The sequence below is a fragment of the Halichoerus grypus genome, chromosome 10, assembly GCF_964656455.1.
Source record: "Halichoerus grypus chromosome 10, mHalGry1.hap1.1, whole genome shotgun sequence".
In the NCBI taxonomy this organism is placed as follows: Eukaryota; Metazoa; Chordata; class Mammalia; order Carnivora; family Phocidae; genus Halichoerus; species Halichoerus grypus.
This window is the reverse complement of record NC_135721.1, coordinates 11,503,859-11,529,715: the sequence shown is the minus strand read 5'-3', so window position 1 is coordinate 11,529,715 and position 25,857 is coordinate 11,503,859. Positions and strand designations below refer to the sequence as shown.

Genomic DNA, 25,857 nt, shown 5'->3' with positions numbered 1-25,857 from the left:
ATAGTGTCATGCTTCATAATTTGATTTCTAGTGAGCTGTGTCCTCCAAAGCTCAGATTATATATTTAGGCATAATGTAAAGCTGCGCTCTCATGTGGGCTCTGTACTGGCAGCATCAGAATCACTGGGAGAGACTGTTAGAAATGGGGACTTCAGGGCGCCTGGGTGGCTCAGTCGTTAAGCGTCTGCTTTTGGCTCAGGTCATGGTCCCGGGGTCCTGGGATCGAGCCCCGCATCGGGCTCCCTGCTCCGCGGGAAGCCTGCTTCTCCCTCTCCCACTCGCCCTGCTTGTGTTCCCTCTCTCGCTGTGTCTCTCTCTGTCAAATAAATAAATAAAATCTTTAAAAAAAACAAAAAACAAACAAAAAAAGAAATGGGGACTGTTGGACTCCATCCTAGGCCTGCTGAGTTAGACCTCTGGAGGAGTGGCCCAGCTTTCTGCTTTTACAAGCACTGTAGCTGATTCTGATGCATATGTGTGTTTGAGAACCACTGATGTAAAGAGTCACGATTATGTATGTTTTCTTCCTATATCTAATAAATAGACATAAGCAGAATTTTAAAATTTGAAGTGGTAAGATTTTTGAAAAAAGAATGTATAAGATAGACTAAAAATGAATTAAAATGGGGGAACAGTTTCCATTATCCCAAGAGAACACTGTCTTCTACCTGTGAAATAGTAGGTAACAGTTTTTGAGCCCTTATTTTGATGGGCACAACCTTAGGCACTTCTTAATTTTGAGACCTGTAGTTTCTTTTCTTTCTTCCCCTTCTGCGGGTTGTATGCTGCAACCCCAGCGGTCATTGGACAGAGCGTGCACAGGTGTTTCCTTGTATTTCAAACTTCCTTCTTTCCTCAGCTTTAAGAAGTTTTGAGCCACTAGATGGCAGATTCTTCCAACAATTATTAGATTGAAGAGCCTTCTTAAACCATTTGTAATTCTTCTTGGAAATAATTTGTAGTGTCCCATTCTCAGGATCACATGTGGTGTGGTGCTTAGGGACACACATTCCCTCCCTACCTCCCTTTCCTCGGATGGCCTTGACCACCCCTATGTCACGGCCCTTTGTTCTGCTCCGGCCTCTGCCTTTACTCCTGCTCATATAATTCACCCCTTCTTGTGTTTTTGGCTCCATCAGTCACAGTTTATTTTTGTTGTCTGATCCCTGTGTTCCTGCTTTGAGTTTTAGACTCTTAGACTGTCAGAGCTGGAAAAGAGGTTCATCTATCATTTGGGTCAGCCCCTTCATTTCTCAGGTGGGAGAGCTGAAGCCTGGGGAGGTTAAGCCAAGGACAAGGACCGTGTCTTATTTATCTTTGTGCCCCGTAGTGCTTTGCACGTAGCACGCGATAGAAGTTTCTTGAGTGGAACAATTGTGGTAAACACTGTGAAGAATACAGATAGAATCTCTGTGCCCAAGTGGCTCCAAGTTTGCTAATGGAGGCATGATTTAAATAACTGTCCCAGTATAGAGGGAGAAGGTGATAAGTGCCCAAGAAGGGAGCAAGACAAACTATTTTGTAATGTTAAGGCCCCCTTGGAACTTTGTCCCCCGCTCCTCCTGCTTTTCTTTTATAGGCTAGAAGCACGCACTGTGTTTATTGTTTTCCAAGCACACCATTTTACAAACTAGAGTCTGTTCTTTGACATCGAGTTCCCTTTGCTTAGGATGCTCTTTACCTGATCCCTTTATCTGTCTGGGAAATTGTTTAAAGGGTAAACTTTTCTGCTGATTTTAAGCCAGTGAAGCCTTCCTCGGCCTCTTCCTCCATGCAGTTTATTTATCTGCCCTTTGGGCTGTCTTTGTACCTAACTCCAAGGTCATTGAAGAGGTCCTGTGCAGTAGTGGCTTGGGTCCTTTCCCCTGGAGTGGACTGTGCTCGTTTTCATTCCTTTTTGTCAATATTATCCCCAAGGCCATCCAAGGAAAGGAAGGTAGGGACAGAAAGCATGCCCCTAAGCACCACACCATGCTTGATCCTGATGAACTGGGAAAGCTAAATGTGACGCTGTAAATTGATGACAAGAAGAATTATAAATGGCTTATTAAGAAGCTTCTTCAGTTGCTTAGCATATTCTTCATTGCTTAGCACACAATTTGCATTTAGCAAATATTGATGGGATGCAGGGCATTTCTTAAGATTACATTTGTTGCAGAGGTATTGGAATCTAAGACCCAAGATTTTCCTATTTTCCACAAAATTTTGAGGTCAAAGATTATTGGGCAAGGTAATCGCCCTCTCTCTCTGCCTGTCAGTATTCTGGATGGAGGAAATTATTGCAACAGAACAACATTAATGATATAAGTTATTTTCTACAGTATGTCTGTTTGTGGACTTACTTTCTGCAAAAATCTAACAGTCCTTTCAGGAGTAAATCACAGAATGCTTAAGCTATAACCATTAATGTGTAAACAACCTCAAAATGTCACAAAGTAAATGATATGCTAATTTTATTTTCAGTATTTGGCTAGACTTGTGGGTTGGTGTTATGTGTTAGAGCCAATTTACTGAATTTTCTCTCCTGGACTTCATTAACTGGAAAAATTTATGTACATAATTTGGGATGCTCTATCTTGGTGTTACTCTTTTTAAGCTAAAGAGAGAATGATGTAATGAACACCTGGGTACCTACTACTCAGAATTAACAAATATTAAGATTTTCTTAAAATCTTAAGGTGTGTGGGTGTGTACATACACATACATGAATAAAAGACAGTAGTACAAACAAAACTTCCTACTTCCATTGCTTTGTGTCATGATTTTGTTGTGACCTTCCCTATCATCTATCTAGCTATCATCTATCTGTCATCTACCTATTGTAGCTACATTGCATGTTTCCCTGAACAACTTACTGAATTTATCCATCCCTTGTAAACATTTAAAATACTTCTAATTTTCCTGCATTATAAATAGTGCTGCATGAAATACTCTTTTACCAAGAGATAAATATACCCATACAAGAATTTCTCTAACAGTTCCTTAGAACAGTTAGGTGTATGTGTTTGTTAGGTATTGTTGTATCATTCTCCAAGATGATTGCTCCAGTTTGCAATTTCACCAGTACTTTTTAAGAGAAACTGTGTCCTTAAACATACTCTGTATTGTTTTACTGATTTTTTTTTTTTAAACATAAACTCTGTGCCCAACATGGGGCTCGACCTCACAGTGCCAAGATCAGGAGTCGCATGCTGTGCAGACTGAGCCAGCCAGATGCCCCTAAATCTATATTGTTTTCATCTGCATTATTAACTTCTGGATTTCTCTTTTTGTGACTTGCTTAATTCTTTGTCCGTTTTTCTTTCGGGCTGATTGTGGAAGATCTGTATAAATTGTTTGCTAATACTGTTACTTTCATGTACTCTCCTGGTGTGTGATTTATCTTTGTATGGATAGAAATTTTAGATTTTAATATGGTGAAATTGGGAGGAGAATGTCTTAATGACACTAGGGTAGGGAAGTATTTGCAGGTCAAGATGCACAAAGCACAACTCATAAAGGGAAAGACTATCAGTGTGAATGGAGTTGGCTTTTCTTAGACCTGCTACCCGCCCATGTAAATTTTAGATTTGTCTAGTTCTGTCACATCAGTTTCAGTTCCACGAAAAATTCTGTTGGGATTTTATTTGAAATTGCATTCAATTTATAGATTAAGAAGAATTGACATCTTTAAAGTATTGGGAGTTTGTCAAAGAGCATGGTATTTTTCTCTTTTTATTCATGGCTCTTAGTCTCTCACAAACATTTTGAAATTTTTTCCCTAATACTTTGGTTTACCAGATATCGGCTTAACATTGTTTAGTGCGGTCTTTATCAGTGAATCACCCCCTTCCCCCATTTCTGCCCACCCCTGCGGCCATGACCTTTCCCCTTCTCCCTGCCTCATCTTCTTGTACTTACTGGTGAAACCTAGCAAGCATGGGGACGGGGGGGGGGGAAGTAGAGTTGCTCTAGCACCCTTCACTGTGCTACTTAAGGAGAAAGTTGGAGTTTTAAATTCAGTCATTCAGGAAACATTTACTCTGTGTACAGTGCTGGGTCTTGGACTTCTCTCCCCTCTCTTTCATTGACTGTTTTCATTCAAGTTACATCATTTTACCATCTAGTGAGGACAGTACATGATTAGTGCCATCATTCTGCCTCTTTTTCCACTTACTCCTTAATTGGGCATTAATGGAGGAAAGATTGTTTGGAAGCAGATATCGAATCTCTTTTGTTCTTGATGGAGTTTGTCATGTAGCCAATTTGATGTGTGCATGGCTGTCTATGATATTTATCAAAAATCAGAGAGAGGCAGTGTATTCTAGTGTTAAGACCAAGGGATAAAAAATCTGAAATTTTGGTTAGCTTTGTATCTCCTTCAGAAGTTAGGCAACTTAGTTCTATACCTATGTATGTATGTATGTATATATGTATGTATGTATTTTTTGGTCAAATAATCCTTTACTGAAATATTTTCCTTTGTAGTTCTTAACTAGTGGGACATCCCACTGCACCACTGTTGATGTCATCTGTGGATGTCATGAGGCAGTCGCTGTTGATGTCGTCTCTGATGTCACGAGGGTGCTGACCATCAACATTGCAGCCCACAGATTGGGCAGTTTCCAGAACCTCTTTAATGGTTCCAGAGAGTTCTCTGGCTAAGGAATGGTGCCGCATCAGTTGGGCAGTGTTGACAGTCTCATCAAAAGTGATAGTTCCGCTGTGCTACTGTTTTTCTACTTCTTTCTGTCTCTTGGTAGTTCCTTGAGGGCTTTGATAATCAGGGCAGAGACACAAGGTACCATTTCAATCTGGGCCTGTCTGTTCTGAACTGTCCGTTTTATTGTCATCCTTAGACCCTTCTAATTACTAGTTGATAACTAGCAATGTTATCACCAACTTCTTTGGAGACAAACCCAGGGGGCCGATCTTGGGGGCCAGGACAGATGTGGCACCGACTTTGCCACTGGTGGACCTCAGGTATATCTCATTGGGATCAAACTTAGGTGGCATGGGGGGCTGAACCCAGATTCTGGATGACTGCAGAGAGTTGCACATTTACTTCTGCCAAACCAAAAGCCAAAAGCTACATATACTTTTTTAATCTGAAAATTAGATATGTCCCCTCCTTGACATGGTAGTGCAGATTAAAACAATAATGTCCAGTCCCTTGAGAAAAGAATTATACTGTTAATATAAATATATATGTTGTACATTGAGCCGAGGAAAATTAGTTATCAGGATCTGCTTTACCCTGGCCTTTTAGGGATTTGTTGAATTCTCTAACAGTGTTTTTATTTTTACTATAATTATAGGTTACTAATTTTTAAAGATATGCTTTATGAATCACATATTTCCTGTTTGAAAAACCATTGAGATTAAATTCAGAAATGTAGATATTCAAAATTGCCTGTTTTTTTCTATTTATTCAGAGGACTTTTTTTTTTTTTTTTTTAAGTAATCTCTATGCCCAATGTGGGGCTTGAACTCATGACCCCAAGATCAAGAGTTGCATGCATGCTCCACCAATTGAGCCAAGCCAGGTGCTTCCGGAGTTGTGTGTGTGTGTGTGTTTAAACAAATTGACTTTTGAAAAAAAATTTCTTTGTGGAATATTTGAAGCCTGTTCATAGAGACGATAGTATATTGACTCCTTTGTGCCTGTCATTCAGTTTCAACAATCATTTCGTGGCCAATCTTGTTTCATAGATATCCCCAGCTATTCCTCCACCCACCTGTTTTGGATTACTTCTAAGTAAATCCTTTTGATATGCCAACACTAGAGAGCCTTATGAAGTGTTGTTTTCTTTTACCTTCCAATTTCTATGCAGAAACTGAAGTTTTTTAAGTTTTGGTTTTATCATGAGCATGGTCTAGAAAAAGGTAACGACTGATTTGTGTGATGGAATGCATCTTCTTTCTGATAAAATGGGAGCATGGTGATAATAATACTGTGTGTTTTGCTTTAAAAGGAGCTTGATAATTGTTTTCTGCCATTTGGGACAGTGATAGTTCACGTTAGGGGCGCATTATATGCACAAGACCAATGAAACCTGTGGCCTAGCTCTTCTCTTACTATATTGCCTTATTGTCATTGGGGACAAAAATAATTCACTGGTAATTGTAGTGCTTCCTTTAATATATCAGAACTTTACTTTCAAACTTTTCTCTTTTTTAGACAGATGATTATAATATCTATTATATAGTTCCCTGCCAGATTTAGTGAACATGACTTTAAAAATCATGACTGTTTGTGGTGACTAGTTAAAAATACTGTGTTGCGCATTTCAAAATTTCTTTTTTTTTTTAAAAGATTTTTATTTGAGAGAGAGAATGAGAGAGAGAGACAGCATGAGAGGGGGGAGGGTCAGAGAGAGAAGCAGACTCCCTGCTGAGCAGGGAGCCCGATGCAGCACTCGATCCCAGGACTCCAGGATCATGACCTGAGCCGAAGGCAGTTGCTTAACCAACTGAGCCACCCAGGCACCCCGTGGATTTCAAAATTTCTAAGAGAGTAGATCTTAAAAGCTTTCATCACAAGAAAAAAAAAATTTTTTTTGTAACTATGTATGGGACGGATATTAACTAGACTTATTGTGGGGATCATTTCACAATATATACAAATTTTGAATTATTATGTCATACACCTGAACTAATATAATGTTATGTATCATTTATACCTCAATAAAAAATCATGACTGTTTGGGTTTTATTATTAATCAACTTAGTTTGTGTAGCGTCACACAGGCTTTGAACTTTTAGTATATGTTAGACTGTTTGCTCTGTTGGTACCTCACCTCTAATTGCTCATGAAGTAGAACAAACAGTAAAGTAAACAGATCATAATGCACATCTGAACTATTACATAGTCTTGTTTCAGTGTAGCTAGACTGCAGAGTTCTGTCCTATCCAGGGTGCTCCCAGCTGCCCTTGCTAACATCTCTAAGTGTGTACAGTCCACTGCTGTAACGAATACGTGTATACCTGGGTGTGGTGACAGACCTGTGTGTTAAAGTTCACTGGTGTAGATACAGTTTCTTCACTGTTCAGTGGTCAACCTTAAAACCTTTTTACTCTTCTTAGAATTCCCATCTGGATTTCAGGTGCTTGAATGTTTAAGCCTTCCTCTGTATAAGTGAAGGTGAAATTCTAATTGAAAAACCGTCTGCTTTTCTTTTGGTGGTTTCTTCTAAATGTTGAACTTTTAGGTTTAGTATATAGTAATTCTACTTTAGTTTTCTTTGTGAAGGTGACTGTTTCTGCTCTCCCTGTTTTGATGTCCTCTTATTCAGACTGCAGTTTATCAGTTCTTTTTATTTTTCTGTGTTTTTTAGACTTTTGCTGGTTGGTGGATGTGAAACTGCTGAAGTGGGCATACCAAAAGCTTCTCGCTATGGCCTGTCTGCCTGGAGAGTTCTTTCGGGATCGCCTTATTATAAGCAGGTTACTAATGGTGGAGACAGGGTCACTGCAGTAAGTATTAGTCACACCATTTCGCTTTGCGAGTAGGTCTCAGGCAGGACAGAAGGAAATACTTTGTCTTAAATGAGGAAAGTGACTTCATGTGGAATTTTAGCACTTCTTTCAAATATCAAATTTATCTAAAGTGTTTTTTTGTTTAACTTGGTCTCATTTTTATTAACAGTATTGGCAGATATTAGAGAAGGAACCTAACAGTAGTCCTATTACTTGCATCTGCTTATTTAGACATTAATGTTTATTCAGCACTTTTTATGGGCTGGCAACTGTTTTGAGCGGCTGTGCGTATTAGCTCACTTAATTCTCACTGACTTTTTGAGGTAGGTATCGTTACTAGCCTGTCTATGAGGAGAGTACAGAGTAGTTAAGTAACTTCCCTGGGTTGCCGAGCTTGTAAGTAGCAGAATCGGAGCACGAGCTTCAGCACAGGTTCCCCCGTTCAAGTTCTTTACCACCATGGTACACTTGCTAATATTTTGGTCTGTGTTCACCTGGATGATTCACCCAGCTGTTCATTCCTTTGCTCTGTAGCAGAGCACTTGGTGTGCTGTAATAGTCCATACAGGCTAGGTTCTGCTGTGATAATAAAACCGTCCGATAAACAGATGAAAACTCCTGACATTTCTGTGGGTTACCATGTAACAGTTCATTCCTTATTTGTGGCAAAGCCTGTTCTTGGTGCCATGACTCCCCTGGACAGTTTGTTCCAAGTGATGATTAAAGAATCCACGCAGCTTGGTGACCTCTTGAGGTTCCAGTACCTCAGTTTATAGGAGGGGGAAGAGGGGTTTAAGAGGTGGAACTTTTCAAACCAGAACTAACATTACCTGTGCTCACAGTTCATGTGTTCTAACTAATCACATGACCCTTCCTACCTTTAACAGGCCTGGGAAATAGTTTTTCTGTGTGTCCAGAAAGGCAAGAAAAATGAGATATTGATGAATACTAATTTCTCTGCCATATTGGCACCCTACATATTGTTTACTTATGTTAACTGCAGGAAATCAAGCACTTGATCACAGTTATGCATCCTGTGCTTAGCACATTGCCTTACATGTAGTGGATGCTCAGATACGTTTCAAGTGAGGAAGAAACCAAGAAATTAAAGGGAAACACAACATAAGTGAATGTGTTATGTTGTTTTTTCCTGTAGTGAATGTATTTGTCCTGTTATTTCTGTTCTAAAATGCACTGATTTTAAAATAATCCTCTAAAACCATGAATGGTTAAAGGTTTGGTGTTAAAAAGGAAATAATGAAGAAGTACTTTTAAAAAGAAATCTTAAGCAATTATTGTAAGCTTCCATTCATTTTTTTTTCCTTTTCTTTAGCTTTTGGCATGTTTTGAAGTACGTGATTTTGAATTTAACCCAACAAAGTAGTTTTTTTTTTTTTTTTTAATTAGCTCAGTGTAGTGGTTTATATGCTACTAGACCTTCTAACAGTTTGTATTTCAGCATGAGTTTATAGTCGAGGACTGTGCTTTGTGCTTTTCCTTCCATGCATTATCCCTCTACCCATTCTAGGTACTGCCTCTTCTGCAGGATGCAGGGAGGAGTCCAGACTGAGTGTTAGTGGCCACACCTCACAGATAAGGAGCCCAAGACCCCAGAACTAAAAATAGGGGAACACAGGTGGAACGGATCTTCTAGACTCTGTTGAGTACCTTCCCCCGGTCCCCATAGGAAGTTATATACAGATCAGTGGTACCCTCAGATTTATCTATGATGATTATCCCATAATTCATAAAGAGGTAGGAGTTGCTTATACATATTAAACATATTATTTCATTTCTGCAGGAAGTTAGTCCTGTTTCTCTTTCTGATTTAATTCATACCCAGCTTGTAGTTTTCTCTGTGAGATCTACCAGGGCAAATCTTGGAAAGTGTTTGAAACTGTTTCGGCTCTTGAATCTAAGTGTGATGTCTGCAACTTATTTTTAAATGGTTTAGTTAAAAACATAGTTTTTAAGTTTTATTTAAGTAATCTCTACACCCAACACAGGGCTTGAACGCATAACCCCAAGATGAAGAGTTGCACGCTCCTCTGACCGAGCCAGCCAGGCGCCCCAGTCAAAACCCATAATTTAAAAGATATGTATACACACACACAGATCAAGTGTGGCAAAGCGTTAATAACTGGTGGACCCAAGCAAAAGGCATACTGGTGTTTTGTTGTACATTCACTTCAGCTTCTCCGTAGCTATGAAATTTGTCAAAATTAAAGGTTGAGGGGAAAAAAAGAAAAAAAACAGGTAAGTGTGGAGAATACAAGGAGAGATGAAGTAGGCAAACGGTGAAAGTCCATTTCACTACAGATAATCAAGCGTGTTTGTGACAGAATGGTCTGGGAACGGAAGAGTCACAGAATATGGTCACATACCATGAAACCTTTCTTCACCTTGGCTTCTTTGCATTCTCTTGTGCTTTCACTTTGCTCCTCACTGAAGTACTGGAATCTGATTTGCTATGGTCCTTCCTTCTCCAGCTGAAGCTCCGGGATTGCAGTCTCTTAGAAGAAAATTGCCTGTGCACTGACAGAATAAGTGGGGAAAAACATTAAATTGCAAATTGAATGCTTGGCTGTATGATTAATTTCTTCAAATGCTGCAAGTGTATTTTAATTACATTAGTGGCTCTTAAATGTGTCTTGCTGCTAAACTTACTGTCATTCTACATAGCCTGCCCCTGCCTCGAAGTAATTTGAATTACAGGATTAATTCCTTTTGTCAAGTGGCAGATATTGTCCTCATTGAAGGTGTTTGTTTAAGGTTGCTATTATGTTGGGGTGGATATTGATGAAAAATGCTGCTGACACATACATTCTAGTCTCTCACAAGGCTGCTAGGTTGTAAAAAGAGACTATGCAAGATTCAATATGTGCATTGACCAAAGTTTCCAAATTAATGTGAGATAGTTTTATCTATTCATTTGTTCAACATTGAATCACTGCTCTGGGTATTAGGAATAGGAAGGTAGCATCCCTCAAGGGGTTTTACTGTATTGGAGGATATAGCTATGTCCACAAATAAGGGCGATAAGCTGTAATAGATAGCAAGTTTGAATCCAGTAACTGGGAAAAAGGAAAGAACCCAGACTTGGGAGTCAGAAGTCTGGGATTGGAATCTTAGTTCATCACTTACACTTGTGTAGTAAGGCTTTTGCCACAGTCAAAGAGCTAATGTATGTGAAGGCCTTTGGTAAGCCATAAAATGATCTATAGTGTTCATTATTATTATTATCTGTTTGTATTTTTAAGATCAGAATTTTAGAAAATATGTAAAAATGAACAAAACTAATTTTTATGTTATTGCTGTTGCTGCTTTTTGGGTAAAGGATGTTTTTGTGGAAAGAACACAGGCATTTTGGAATCCTATTTCCCTGAGAAATCCCATTTCCCTCAGAAAATAGAAATAATCGGAGGACTATTTCCATAAGATCCCACTCCCTCCCTGCATCTCTGTCTGTACACGGTACCTTTTCTCTTGTTTTTACAGATGAACTGTCCTTGTGCCCGCTAAGGCCAGCTGGTCTGTTTGTCCACCAGATCTCACACTCTTGCTTACTGAAGGATGTTTTTCCTGCCCCATGAATTTTGCTGTCAATTAGATTTATCAGCATACAACATGCTTTTATTTTTCCATCATAAAAACCATTTTGTTTCATTTGGTTTCGGGGGATTTAGACCCCACTAAATCCTGCTACCACCCCCATTTATTTCCCTTTCTTCAACATGTTTGAGAGCTGTCTGTATTTGTTTACACTTCTTTCTTTTCTCTCTTGAATTCGAATTCACTTGTGTGGGAATTTACCTCCATCATTTCACTGAAGCTATCTTTTTGATGTTATCAGTGCCCTCCAGTATTTTACCAGTTTATCAGTTTTATTGGTAGTTTTTCTTTCTTTCTTTCTTTCTTCTTTCTCTCTCTCTTTCTTTCTTTCAAAAAAGATTTTTATTTAATTGAGAGAGAGCAAGAGAGCGAGAGAAAACACGAGTGGGGGGAGGGGCAGAGGGAGAGGGAGAAGCAAGACTCCTCGCTGAGCAGGAAGCCTGATGCGGGGCTCGATCCCAGGACCCCGGGATCATGACCTGAGCCGAAGGCAGACACTTAATTGACTGAACCACCCAAACGCTCCTATTGGTATTCTTTAATCCCTACTAATTGCTTTTACAAAAATCAGTTTATTTTCCTTTTTCCCTTTCTGTTCTCTTCCCTTTTTAAATTGTGTTATTGCTACTTTGACAAAACATGTAATATTTGCACATTAGTTTCTACCCTCATCCTCACCTTTCTTTAGTCTTCGATGTCCATTTCTTTTTCAGAATGCTGTTACTTCTTTTGTTGAAATGTTCCCAGTCATCTCTTGGTTGGATGAAATTATCTTCTAGTAGATGTGGTTTGTTTTTGTTTTTGTTTTTTAAGATTTTATTTTTAAGTAATCTCTGCACCCAACGTGGGGCTTGAACTCACCACCCCGAGATCAAGAGCTGCATGCTCTACTGGCTAAGCCAGCCAGGTGCTTCTCTTTTAGTAGATGTTTTAAGAAGGTCTCATAGGTAAAGAGTTCCTTAAGTTCTTTTATGTTCAAAATTGTTTTCCTATAGCCTGGATATTTGAAGGAAAACATGTCTGGAGATAAAATCCTTAGTTTACCATTTCTTTCATTGAACTTAAAGAAAAGCCACTACTCTGTTATTGCTTTGTTTTGCCTGTGGAATTTGAAAATTCTCACTCATGTTAAATTATTTTCCCTACAAAGGGAAACATAGAAATAACATACAAATGTTATTTGGCCATTTTGCTTAGAGTGCCTTGAGGATTTTTGTTATCTTTGTGTGAAATTTAATAGCTTTCCTGGGTTATTTCTTGGAGTCGATTTTTTGGGGTTAATTTTCTCAGGTACCCCCGTTGGCTCTTTCAGTGTATAAACTCAGATCTTTTTCAATTTCTGGCAAGTTTTCTTAGATTATAATTTTGATAATGTTTTTAGATAGATGTCAAATCCCTTTGCTACCTTCCCTTGTCTGTCCTTCCTGGGCCCTGCAGTATTTTTACAGTTTGCTTTTGCTCACCACCGGCCTTGTAGTGGGTGTCATGGGGAGGTGGGAGTTGGCAGGAGCAGTGGAGATGACACCTGGGATTTGGTGATTTTTATTTTTCTACTTAAAGTTATTTCGAAGTTTGGGTTATCGTCTGTCTTCAAGTTAAGCTGAGGGCACTTTTTTTTAAGATTTTTTTTTTTATTATTAATTTATTTGAGAGCGAGAGAGCACGAGTAGTTGGAGGGACAGAGAGAGAGGGAGAAGCAGGCTCCCCGCAGAGCAGGGAGCCTGAGTTGGGGCTCGATCCCAGGATCCTGAGATCATGACCTGAGCCAAATGCAGACGCCCAAATGACTGAGCCACCAAGGCATGCCTGAGGGCATGGTTTTCACATAGATTTATCTTTTTCTGTCTTTCTGTCTGTCTGTCCTGTAATCTCTGCACCCAACGTGGGGCTTGAACTCATGACCCTGGGACCAAGAATTGCATGCTCTACTAACTGAGCCAGCCAGGCACTTCATATTTTCCCTTGTTTTTTTTTTTTTTTTTGGAGGAAATATTGGGAAATATGGAGCTAGGTCATCACTAATGGCTTTAGCTACTCAGAAGTTCTGGTAGGAAAATTTTTAACCTCGACAAAACAGTACTCCTTTTTCTCTTAAGGAAAAATTCATATAGTATAAAATCAACCATTGACCATCTTAAAGTATACAGTTCACTCGCATTGAGTACATTCACGGTGTTGTGCAACCAACCATCACCAGGATCTAGTTCTAGGATATTTTCATCACCCCAAAAGGAAACCTCATACCTATTAATTAGGTTGTCACTCCCTGTTCTTCCTCCCTCCAGCTCTTGGTAGCCACTAGTCTGTTCTGTTTCTATGGATTTACCTATTCTGTTTCATATAAATGGAATCATACAATATGTGGCCTTTTGTATCTGGTTTCTTTCATTTAGCATAATATTTTGGAGGTTCATCCAAGTTGTAGCATGCATCAGTGCTTCATTCCCTTTTATGGCTGCACCGTATTCTGTTGTGTGGATATACTACATTTTGTTCATTCTTTCTTTAGTGGTCATTTGAGTTGTTTCCACTTAATAGTATTGCTATGAATATTTGTTTGGTACAAGTATTTGTTTGAATACCTGTTTTTGATTCTTTTGGGTATGTACTGAGGATGGAATGGCTGGGTCAAATGGTAATTTCATGTTTAGCTTTTTGAGGAATAATCATACTTTTCCCCAGCAGCTGTACCATTTTACATCCCCTCAGTAGTGTACTAAATTCTCTTCATCTTCAACAAAACTAGTTGTTTTCTGTTTGTTAAAGTATTCCTTTCTCCTCTCTTGCTTTTATAAATGTATCTCTTAAATCTAAAGATAAATAGTCTTGTGTTATATTATTTCAAATACTGGTTTCTAAATGTTGATTTTTTTTTTTTTTTTTTTTGGTATTTTTCAAGTATAGGATCAATTCCTTAATGAATGAAATTTCTACTGGAAATTTTGACTTTTCCATAACAATGATAGGATAAAAATGATAACCTGGAGAACCTCATTTGAAAAGAGCTTGAGTGGCTTCTAATTTGCATAGATTGTAGTAGATTTGTTATGTGTGTATTTAAAAAACAAAACATTTGAGTATGGGTGTATGTTGACATATTTACCACTTGGATTTTTTTTCCCAAATAAAAATAGAGTCTCACCAAGATCTTGGACACCTATTGATGATTTTCTCAACTATTTTTCTTTCTTTTTTTTTTTTTAAGATTTTATTTACTTGTCAGAGAGAGAGAAAGAGAGTGAGCCAGTGCAGGAGCAGGGAGGAGGGGCAGAGGGAGAGGGAGAAGCAGACTCTCTGCCTAGCAGGGAGCCCAACACAGGGCTTGATCTCGGGACCCTGAGATCATGACCTGAGCTGAAGGCAGACATTTAACCCACTGAGCCACCCAGGCACCCTTATTTTCTCAACTATTTCTTAAAATACTAGGTTTGCTGTAATTTGCATTTCATGATAAAAGAATTTTTACAGCGAGAAACATTCCATTAATTTTTCTTTGTATGATGTGCATTTATTTTGTAGGTACCAAAGACATTGGGATTATTAAGGATGTTAAGTGTCAAGTTTTATAGTCGCCCGGGACAACAACAGGTAACTCACAAGCTTAACCTTGTGCTTCTCAGATATTTTCACCCTGAGTACCTTTAAAGGACAATTGAATGAACCTTGAATGTTATAGATCTTCATCTGGATGTGCTCTTAATTGCACACTATGTGGGCGTATACATAAGTAAAAATTCATAGAACTATTCACTGAAATTTGTTTTACTATATATCATTATCTCAATAAAGAAACTTAAAAAAGTAAAGAATGAACCTAGTTCTCTTGAGTCTGGGAATGTAAGCCAAAGAAATCTCCTGGAATAATTATATGATCTGAAGTTTTTTGTTTTATCTTGTGAATTTTGTATGCTTGTCTACAATATATCCTTTTCAGTTTGTTTTAATTAAAAAAAAAACAACCTGAGATTATTGAAGCTCCCAGAAGAAACAAGCCACGTTGATTCTGAGCTTCAAGTACCATTGTTATACTGCTTTCCTCAGTAAGAGATGCGTGGATTCATGGCAAGGATGTTTGTCAGCTTCATCCTGATGTGAGTGAGACGCTCAGGAGCTGCCTCTGGGGGAGGTGGTTCTATTCACTCTCTCTCTGTCTTACTCTCACAAGTGTCTGGGCCCACATGGAGGCCTCGGATCATACCCTTCCTGTTTTGGGGAAAACCGAACAAGCTCATTTTTCTGTTTCTCTAATTTCTTTACTAACCCAAAGGAAATTATAAGAAAATACAGAAATCGTAAGAAATAAGATGAGCATTCTGTTGCATTTGTATTTAATATATTTAAAATTTTGAGTTCTAGTTCTTTCTATGCCATTGACTTCAGCTAAATCATGTATTCTGGATTGGTTTGGCATTTTGTCTGTAGAAGCAAGCAGTACCACTACTGTTTATGTCTGCAAAGTCACTTTCATGTTGAATCCCCATATGTTTGTGCTGTTTTCCAGTTAGCATTCTCTTCAGTCAATTCATGGAGTTTGTTTTCATTTTGCAGATGAAGAAACGTATGGAAGATCAAGTGACTTGGCCTCTGCCTTGCACTTGGTTCTTTCTAATTTACTATGTTGTCTCTGTTGGTCTGTTACCATTTTAGTGCATGAGAGCCAGAGCGTTACTTTGCTTTTTCTCCCTGAGTCCTTTCCCCATTCTCCTTAATACTGTTTAAATTACTGTCTTTTTTTTTCATATTTTTAATTTAACTTCTAGTTAGTTAATATACACTGCAATGTTGGTTTCAGGAGTAGAATCTACTCCTAAGTTACTATCTTTAACAAATTTTAAAGGGCTCACTTTTTAAAAAAAAATTTGTTGACTGTAATAAAACAAAAATATGTCATTTCAGTGTTTATTCATTTTTTTTTTTTTTCTGTCAGTGAGCAAACACTCCATTTGAGCCCAGGCGTAATGTTAGAGCTGAGAATAAATAGGTGAATAAAATGCATTGTATTTCCTCAAGGAGCCCTCTGTGTAGTGGGGGAGGCGGTTGTAGAAGTGATTGTGAAACAACACAATATTACACATTTTATAACCCCTTCTCTAACATCATATGAAGTACCATTGAGGTGCAGAAGAGGGAGCCTTTCATTCTGGAGGGGGTACTTGATTTGGAAGTAAGAGTTCCTCATGCAAAAAGAGGAACACCGGACATTTCCAGGCTGGCAGCAGCATGTGCAAAGTTCTGGATGTGTCCGCAGTGCTGGGATTCTCTGGTTTGCTGGGCTGCAGGATCCATAGACGCTTGTGGTTTGTATTCAGTGTTTATTTCACTTGGACTAGTGTAGTTGTAGTATCTTTAGAACAAGAATTATTCGGGGATTGCTATTCATGCTTCTCCTTTGTATTATATCCTGTGTAATTATTAGATACTGTGTTTATTAGTTGATTTGGGATATTAATAGGCAAAATGACTCTGTTCAACCAGTATAGAAAGACCTGTTTTTAAAAAAACCTTCTTACCACCTGGGAACTCCAGTTGTGTGTTGCCTTGACCCTGCTATTGGCAGTTCTCTTGTGTGGAACGCGGCTCTTTCTCCTTAATCAGAGTATCCTCTGGGATTGAGCACAAGGGAGAAGCAAACAACTCATTTCCTTATGTTTTGATCTATCCTAATGGCACATTGTACCAGAATCCTTAAAAAGATGTTATGAAATTAGTATTCTAAAATCAGTGCCTTCAGTAAATATCTGAATGTTATGTGTTACCTTATTTGTACGTGATGGTTCCTAGCCCAGAAATAATTATGGGGCATAGATTTTTTTGTACTGTAACTGTAGAGCTGAAAGGCCTCATATGGGTTATCTAATAATTCCCTATTATTGTGAATGCTTTCTAGCTTACATGTACTTTCACATGATCTCACAGGAAGCTTGTGTTATTGGCATTATGATGCCTATTTTATTTTAATTCAAATATAGTTAACACACGGTGTTGTATTATTTCAGGTGTACAATATAATGATACAGCACTGTTATCCGTTACTCCATGCTCATCATCAGTGGACTCTTTAATCCCCTTCACCTATTTCACCCATTTCCTGCCTCCCCACCTCCCCTCTGGCAACCACCAGTTTGCTCTCTGTATTAAAGAGTCTGTTTTTTAATCTCTTTTTTTCTTTGTTTTATTTTTTAATTCCACATATGAGTGAAATCATACAGTATTTTGCCTTTCTCTGACTGACTTATTTCGCTTAGCCTTATATCCTCTAGATTCATCCATGTTGTTGCAAACGGCAGGATTTCATTCTTTTTAGGGCTGAGTAATATTCCATCGTTTATAATATACCACATCTTCTTTATCCATTCATGTATGGATGGACACTTGGGTTGGGTCCATAGTTTGGCTACTATAAATAATGCTGCAATAAACATAGGGGTGCACATATCTCTTTGAAATAGTGTTTTCATTTTCTTTGGGTAAATACCCAATAGTGGAATTTACTGGATCACATGGTAATTCTATTTTTAATTTTTTGAGGAACTTCCATACTGTTTTCCATAGTGGCCGCACCAGCTTGCATTCCCACCAACAGTGCATGAGGGTTCCTTTTTTCTCTACATCCTAGCCAACACTTGGTATTTCTTGTTTTTGATTTTAGCCATTCTGACAGGTGTGAGGTGACATAGTGGTTTTGATGTGCATTTCTCTGATGATTAGTGATGTTGAGCACCTTTTCTATATATAGATGTCTGTTGGCCATCTGTATATATTTTTTGGAAAAATGTCTTTTCTTGTCCTTTGTTCTTTTTTTTTTTTTTTTTTTTTTAGAGTAGGCTCCATGCCTAGCATGGAGCCCAGTGCAGAGCCTGAACTCATGACCCTGAGATCAAGATCTGAGCTGAGATCAAGAGTTGGATGCTTAACCAGCTGAGCCACCCAGGCACCCCGATCTGTTCATTTCTAATTGTTTTTTGTTTTTTTTTTAGGTGTCGAATTGTGTAAGTTCTTTATTTTTTTTATTTTTAAAGATTTTATTTATTTTTAGAGAGTGAGAGTGCACACATGTGAGCAGGGAGAGGGGGAGGGAGAGAGAATCTGAAGAAGACTCTGTGCTAAGTGTGCAGCCTGAGGCAGGGCTCCATCTCATGGCCCTGTGATCATGACCTGAGCCGAAATCAAGAGTTGGACACTTGACCAACTGAGCCACCCAGGCGCCTTTTTAAGTTCTTTATTTTTTATATTAGTCTCCTACTGGATATAAAATATGCCAATATCTTCTTCCATTCAGTAGGTTGTTTTTTGTTTTGTTGATGGTTTCCTTTGCTGTGCAAAACTTTTTATTTTTGTGTGGTCCCAATAGTTTAATTTTCTTTTTGTTTCCCTTGCCAAAGTATATCTAGAGAAATGTTTCTATGGCTGATGTCAAAGAGATTACTGCCTATTTTCTTCAGGAAATTTTATGGTTTCAGGTCTCATATTTAAGTCCTTAATCCATTTTCAGTTTATTTTTGTGTATGGTGTAAGAAAGGTGTCCAGTTTCATTCTTTTGCATATAGCTGTCTTGTTTTCCCAGCACCATTTGTTGAAGAGACCATTTTTCCCCCATTGTATATTGTTGCCTCCTTTGTTGTAGGTTAACTGACCATAAAAGCATGGGTTTATTTCTGGGCTCTCTATTCTCCTCCATTGATCTTTGTGTTTTTTTGTTTTGTTTTTGTGCCAGTACCATACTGTTTAGATTACTATAGCTTTGTGTTATATCTTGAAATCTGGGATTGTGATACTTCCAGTTTTTTTCTTTTTCAGGTTGCTTTGGTTATTTGGGGTCTTTTGTGGTTCCATACAAATTTTAGGATTATTTGTTCTAGTTCTGTGAAAAATGCTGTTGGTATTTTGATAGGGATTACACTAAATCTGTAGATTGCTTTGGGTTCAGTAGTGTGGACATTTTAATAATATTGGTTCTCCCAACCCATGAGCATGGGATATCTTTCCATCTGTTTGTGTCATCTTCTGTTTTTTTCACTGGTGTTTTATAGGTTTCAGGGTACAGGTCTTTTACCTCCTTGGTTAAGTTTATTCCTAGATTTTTTGTTTTTGTTTTTTTGGTGCAGTTGTAAATGGGATTGTTTCCTTCCTTCCTTCCTTCCTTCCTTCCGTCCTCCCTCCCTTCCTTCCTTCCTAAGGATTTTATTTATTCATTTGAGAGAGAGAGCACAAGCTGGGGGAGAAGCAGAGGCAGAGGGAGAAGCAGACTCCCCTCTGAGCTGGGAGCCCAACATGGGATGTTATCCCAGGACCTGGAGATCATGACCTGAGCTGAAGGCAGACCCTTAACCATCTGAGCCACCGAGACGCCCCAGGATTGTTTCCTTAATGAAGTAGCAGAAAGAGAAATTATTAGTGTATAGAAATGCAACAGATTTCTGTATATTTTGTATCCTGTGACTTTACTGAATTCATTTATTAGTTCTAGTAGTATTTTTGTGGAGCTTTTAGGGTTTTCTATATGTAATATCATGTCATCTGCAAATAGTAAAAATTTTTACTTCTTTCTTACCAATTTGGATGCCTTTTATTTCTTGTCTGATTGCTGTGGCTAGGACTTCCAGTAGTATGTTGAATAAAAGTGGTGAGAGTGGACATCCTTATCTTGTTCCTGATCTTAGAGGAAAAGCTCTCTTAGAGGAAAAGTTTTTCATTACTGACTACAATGTTAGTTGTAGGCTTTTCATATATGGCCTTTATATGATTCCAAATAACCAACTGCTGATTGTCTGGCATATAATATTATCTTTCAAAGAATATATTAATAATAAAAACTATGTATGTTCTTTTATAAAGAATATTGGTTTGGAAAATTTTTTTCCCAAGGGTTTTCTCTTTCCTACATACTTTTGCACCAGTGTTGCTTCCCACCTGCTGCCCCCAGGTTTGTTAACCATGCTTTTGAGGATGATTGATTGATTGATTGATTGATTTGGGGGGGTCAGACTTATAAAACCACAGTGGGCAGGAATATCTACTGAACTTCTTGAGGGCAGAGATTTATGTTTTGCTGGCTGCTGGCTCCCCGGAGTGTAAAATGGTGCCTGACATGTAATACTGTATTATTGAGTATATTTATTCAATAAATAATTGTTGAATGTTGGAAGAGCAGGGCTTATGAATTCACCTTTAAGGCTACGTAGTAATTTGGAACATTTTGAGTGTATGCACTACAGTTCAGTACTTTAATTTTAATATAGCTTGTACATTTGAAAGGTGTAATGAAATAGGAAATCACTCATTTTTAATTGTTCTATGTAGATGATACGCAGTAGAAGAAAGGCAATTTAAACTAATCTCAGTATAAAGATCTGATATTTAACATTTAAAAGAATTACTCTCTTAGAAAGGACAGTTAAAAGTTTTATTGCAGTGTTTGAGAGCAGGCACAATTCCATTCTAAATATTGCTGCCAGTAGTAGAAGGCTTTAATTAACGTTTTTAATTAACAAAAGATCAAATGGATGTTTGAACTAGTGGTTTAATAAATGAGAAATAGAGGTGGAAGTTAAAATCCTGTTCATATTATTAATTTCAGTAGTATTAGTATCGCATTGCTACACAAGAGATTCAATGAGGTAAGAGGAAAGTACCTTTTGAAAAGTTTTGAGAAGAGATTTGAGACAGGGAGGTAAATAGAATTGATAATACAGTCAATTAAAAGGGCTATAGATTAATTTCTGGTGGAAGAAGACCATCCACTATGTAAATGGGCTTTGCCAACCAACTTACTTTGTCCTATGTTGCCTACCCAGTGATAACAACTTACCAAGTAATTACTTAGGGAGTCTGCCTTTCAGCGGCTACTCATGGAATAGAGTAGACTGAAGCAGGTAGTAATGATATTTATCATTTTCTTTCTTGTTTTGTTTGCCTCACCTTTATTAAGGTATAATTGTAAGATATTTAAAGGGAACAGCGTGATGATTTGCTGTATGTATACAATGTGAATGGATTTTCCCCCATCGAATTTACACATCCACTACCTCACATATTTACCTTTTTCTTCTGTGTGTAAGAATGTTTAAGTCTTACTCTCTTAGCAAGTTTCAGTTATGTAATGCAGTGTTATCAAGTGTAGTCATCATCTTATACATTAGATCTTCAGAACTTCATCTTATAACTGAAAGTTTCTACCCCTTTACCAACCTCTCCATACTTCTTTCACTCCCCCAGTCTTTGGTAGGCAACTAGTTTCCTACTATTTGTTTCTAGGAGTTTGATTTTTTTTTTTAAGATTACATATAATATATATAAGTGATATCATGCAGTATTTGTCTGTGTTTGGCATATTTCACTGAGCATAATGCCCCCCAGGTTCATCCATGTTGTCACAAATGACAGGATTTCCTTCTTTTTTTAAGGCCAAATGATACTCGTGTGTGTGTGTGTGTGTGTGTGTGTGTGTGTGTGTGTGTGTCTGTCTGCCTCCACATTCTCACCAGCATTTGTACTCTTCTTTTTGATGATAGCCATCCTAACATGTGTGAGGTGATACCTCATTGTAGTTTTGATTTGCCTTTCCCTGGTGATTAGTTGTACACCTTTTCATGTACCTGTTGGCCATTTGTATGTCTTTTTTGGAAAAAATGTCTATTCAGATGTTTTTTCCAGTTTTAAGTTGGGTTATTTGGAGTTTTTTGCTATTGAGTTGTTGGAGTCCCTTGTGTATTTTGGATATTAACTTTTTATCAGATATGTGGTTTGTAAATATTTTCTCCTATTTCATAGGTTGTCTTTGCTGTGCAGATGTTTTTAATTTGATGTAGACCTGTTTGTTTATTTTTGCTCTTTTTGACTTTGCTCTTGGTGTCAAATCCAAACAAAATCATTGCCAAGACCAGTCATGGAGCTTATCCCCTGTTTTCTTATAAGAGTTTTAGGGTTTCAGGTCTTAAGCTCAAGACTTTCATCCAGTTAGAGTAGATTTTAGTATATGGTGTACATTAGGGGTCCAGTTGTTATCTGGTTTTTCCAATACCGTTTATTGAAAGAGTATCCTTTCCCCAGTGTGTGTTATTGGCTCCTTTGTTGTAAATTAGTTGACTGTCTATGCATGGGTTTATTTCTGGGCTCTCTGTTCTGTTCCATTGATCTTTGTGCCTGTTTTTATGCCAATGCAGTAGTATTTTGATTACTATAGCTTTGTAACAGTAGTTTGAAATCAGAAAGTGTGATACCTACAGCTTTGTTCTTTCTCAAGATTGCTTTGGCTGCTTGGGGACTTAGGGTCTTTTATGGTACCATACAAATTTTAGGATTATTTTTTCTAATTCTGTGGAAAATGCCATTTGAATTTTGGTAAGAATTGCATTGAACCTATAGATCACTTTGGACACTATGGACATTTTAACAGTATTCTTTCAATCCAAAACATGGACTGTCTTTCCATTTATTTGTGTTCAATTTCTTTGATCAGTGTTTTATAGCTTTTCTTGTACAGAGCTCTCCCCTCCTTGGTTACATTTATTCCTAAGTATTTTATTCTTTTTGTTGCTAGTATAACTGGGATTGTTTTCTTAATTTCTCTTTCTGATAGTTCACTGTTAGTGTATAGGAATGCAAGTGGTTTTTGTATGTTGATTCTTTTATCCTACAGCTTTATTGAATTTGTTTATTCTGACAGCTCTCTGGTGGAGTCTTTAAGGTTTTCTGTATATAATACTATGTCATCTGTAAAGAGACTGTTTTACTTCTTCCTTTCCAGTTTGTGTGCTTTTTATTTATTTTCTTGCCTAATTGCTCTGGCTAGAATTTCCAGTACTATGTTGAATAAAACTGGCAAGATTGGGCTTTCTTGTCTTGTTCCTGCTCTCAGAGAAAAAGCTTTCCACTTCTCACTGCCAAGATATATATTCTTGACCAACATTCCAGCTGTTGTAATGATTAAAATAAACATGACATTCATATTTGAGGAATATAAAAAATTCAGACACATTTTAAGTGAAGTGAAAATTACGGCTAAATTTTATTGCTTTTGGAGCTACTTAATTCAGATAGAGAAGATGAGACAAAGATTATTATTCACTTATGCTGAGAAATCTTAATACAGTATAAGGAATTACGGTTTAAAGGTTTGAGGTTTACTTTTATTGTGATGTGCAGTTGATTGAAAAGCCATTTCCTCTTATTTCCAGAGCACACATGCTGAAATTCTCTCTCTGGCCGACCAAGAAGCACTCAGACTTCTAAATACGGCAGACTCTGTTCACAGAATTTAGCCTGGATTTTCTAACTGTGGCTTTAGATCTTGTGTAACAGTTACTGTCAGGATAATAAATTATTCCCCGAGCCAGAAATACTCTGTGTGCTATAGACACTCAGAAATGTTTCTACAAATAAAAGAGGAGTTTTTATTTCACAAGGAGAACACCTTGTTTCTAAAGTAACATAGGTGACTTGTCTATTGTTGACTGGCTGTAATTCAATTGCTACTGGTAACCCTATCTTCTCACTGCGGGTATATATGAAACTTAAACAGATAACTTGGGACTTTAAAGAAATGTATACTTAATGTATATATAGCTCATGTCTGGGATCTGCTTTTTTTTTTTTTTATGTTATGTTAATCACCATACATTACATCATTAGTTTTTTGATGTAGTGTTCCATGATTCATTGTTTGCATATAACACCCAATGCTCCATTCAGTACGTGGATCTGCTTTAAAACACTTCGGGGAAAAAAAAAATTCCCGAGGATATTGTAGTGACTTGGGAAGGAATCATGAAACGAATGTAGAATGTTGATACTTGTTTATAAGCTGGTTGTTGGGTCTGTGGGTATTCATTGTACTATAATTTCTACTTTTGTGTCTGTGTAAGTGCAGATTTCTACAACAAAATGCTTAGAAAAAGGAATGGTAAGTTTGCAGTGTGGATATCATAGTATCAAATAAAACTAAGGGGATTTAAGAACCCACCATGTTAAAAAGCAAGTGGTAATATTTTAGTTATTTACTGCTTAATGTCTAGAAAGAAAAGGAAGGAAGTGGGGGCGGGGAGAAGGATTAAAACAAAGGATAATTTAGCATATTCATTCAGTGTTTTCTAGGTCACAGTGCTATCGTTGAATTCTTCACATTATTCAATATACTTTTTGTTTGTTAAAGACATTCATAAACTTCCTATTTGCTTTCAGAGCACTTTTAGGGTAGTTGGTTAATGAAGCATTTGTAATACTTGGGAGTGCTCATCCAGATCACTAGTGACTAATTATGTAGGTGAGGAAAACAGTTAAGTGTACTTGACCATTACTTCTCCTGAGGAGCATACCTGTGGCTCCTGGAAAGGCTACGGCCCAGGGGAGGGCAGTGATCATGGTGTGGTGGAAGTGACCTGGGTCGGGATTGAAGATGCATCTAGCTCAGGTTCTGTGGTCTATACTTGAATGATCTTCAGCAAGTGTCTTAACCCTTGCAGTCTTCAGTTTCTTTCTCTATAAACTCTTAGTGATGGGGGAGAGTTCTTCTAGCTAATGAGAATCTATGCTTGTAAGGCGTACCTTATACCAAACCATGGAGCTTATTGACCAGAGTTGTGAATGGAAGATGCCAGGCTCTTCATCTTCTGCTCCTGACCTCCTTTCCATCACAGAGGAGGGGATGGGGTGTATTTAACATCTTGCTGTAAGTGCTTTTGCTTTTGTTGCTTCTGTTTCTCGGGCTTCTGTATTTTATTCTTTCTTACATTTAATTCTGGCATTCTGGGCTAGATGTGTTATATCCAGCTAAAGTGATTTTACTCCTTAGTGAGGAGATTAGAGTATGCTAATCTTTTCATCTGTCTACTCATCCAGCAGTGTTTCTCACTTTCTGAAATAGTTCTATTTGTTTTTGATGGCTAATATATCTTAGTCATTGTAGACGTGAGGACTTAAACTCTTGTGTCTGTAGAGACCAGATGGTAGATAATGTGGTGAATTGAGCCAGGCATACTTTCTTTTTTTTAGTATAGTCGTGTTTAATTTTTACTTCTGTAGCTGATACTTGGCCTTAATCTTTGGGCCATAACCAAGAATGGTGGGGGATTTGGCTAACTGGAAAGCTTATGACCCTTTGAAGGGTGCATATGCTACCCAATCCCACCTGATTATTGCCATTTGGTGGTGGTGGGCCCTGTGTTGCCAGTTTTCTAAATGTTAAGGACAAATACGGTTGTAGGCCCTCATTTTGGGTCTGTTTTATTGTTTGTGGGTAAACTACCTTAAACCCTGGTTTTAATAAATGCTTGATGGGCACTAGATGTCAGTTAGTGTTTGTTTGATTCTTCTGATTCTTCTTAGGCAATAGGCAGGAGACCTTTTTGCTTGTGTGGTTTCTCTTGTTACCACTGAGCAACCTGGTATTCTCACTGGGAAAGGAGTGAGCGATTGTTTGGACAAGTAGGACTCTGTGCACACTAAGGTTGGCCATATGAAATCCGTGCACTACAAAGTTTCTCTTTTCTGTAGCAACAGTTAGATGCCTCAGATTTACCAGGAATCTGGACAATAAACACTCCTAGTGCTCCTCAAATGCAGGAGTGCATGTCCCCCCTTGCCTTCTTCTGTTCTCCTCATCATTGGACCCTCTTTTCTGCCAACTCTCTCTTCCTCCTGTCCCTTTCCTTTTGTCCACACAGCATGAATTTGTGGCCTGTTTTTGATAGAATATTCCAGATGTTGTGTACATACAGAATCTTGTGAAAATGTGGAGCCCAAATTCAGCAAACTCACAGTCTGGTCAATATCAACCCATAAAAGTTAATA

At 37.9% G+C, this 25,857-nt stretch overlaps 1 protein-coding gene across 3 annotated transcripts in view; it reads left to right on the top strand.

Annotated features, from left to right (window-relative positions):
• Positions 1-25,857, top strand: part of NBAS (NBAS subunit of NRZ tethering complex) — a 317,946-nt gene that overhangs the window by 40,989 nt on the left and 251,100 nt on the right. For 2 of the 3 annotated variants that reach the window (XR_013441601.1, XM_078055983.1), the window contains exons 10-11: positions 7,317-7,455; positions 14,590-14,658. Coding sequence is in view for 1 of the 3 variants with exons in the window: in XM_078055983.1 (XP_077912109.1) it covers positions 7,317-7,455; positions 14,590-14,658 (208 nt within the window). In the remaining 2 variants the exon portion in view is untranslated. Of the gene's footprint in view, positions 1-7,316; positions 7,456-14,589; positions 14,659-16,206; positions 16,368-25,857 lie in introns of those variants that run through there. The other variant, XM_078055984.1, reaches the window with a different exon arrangement.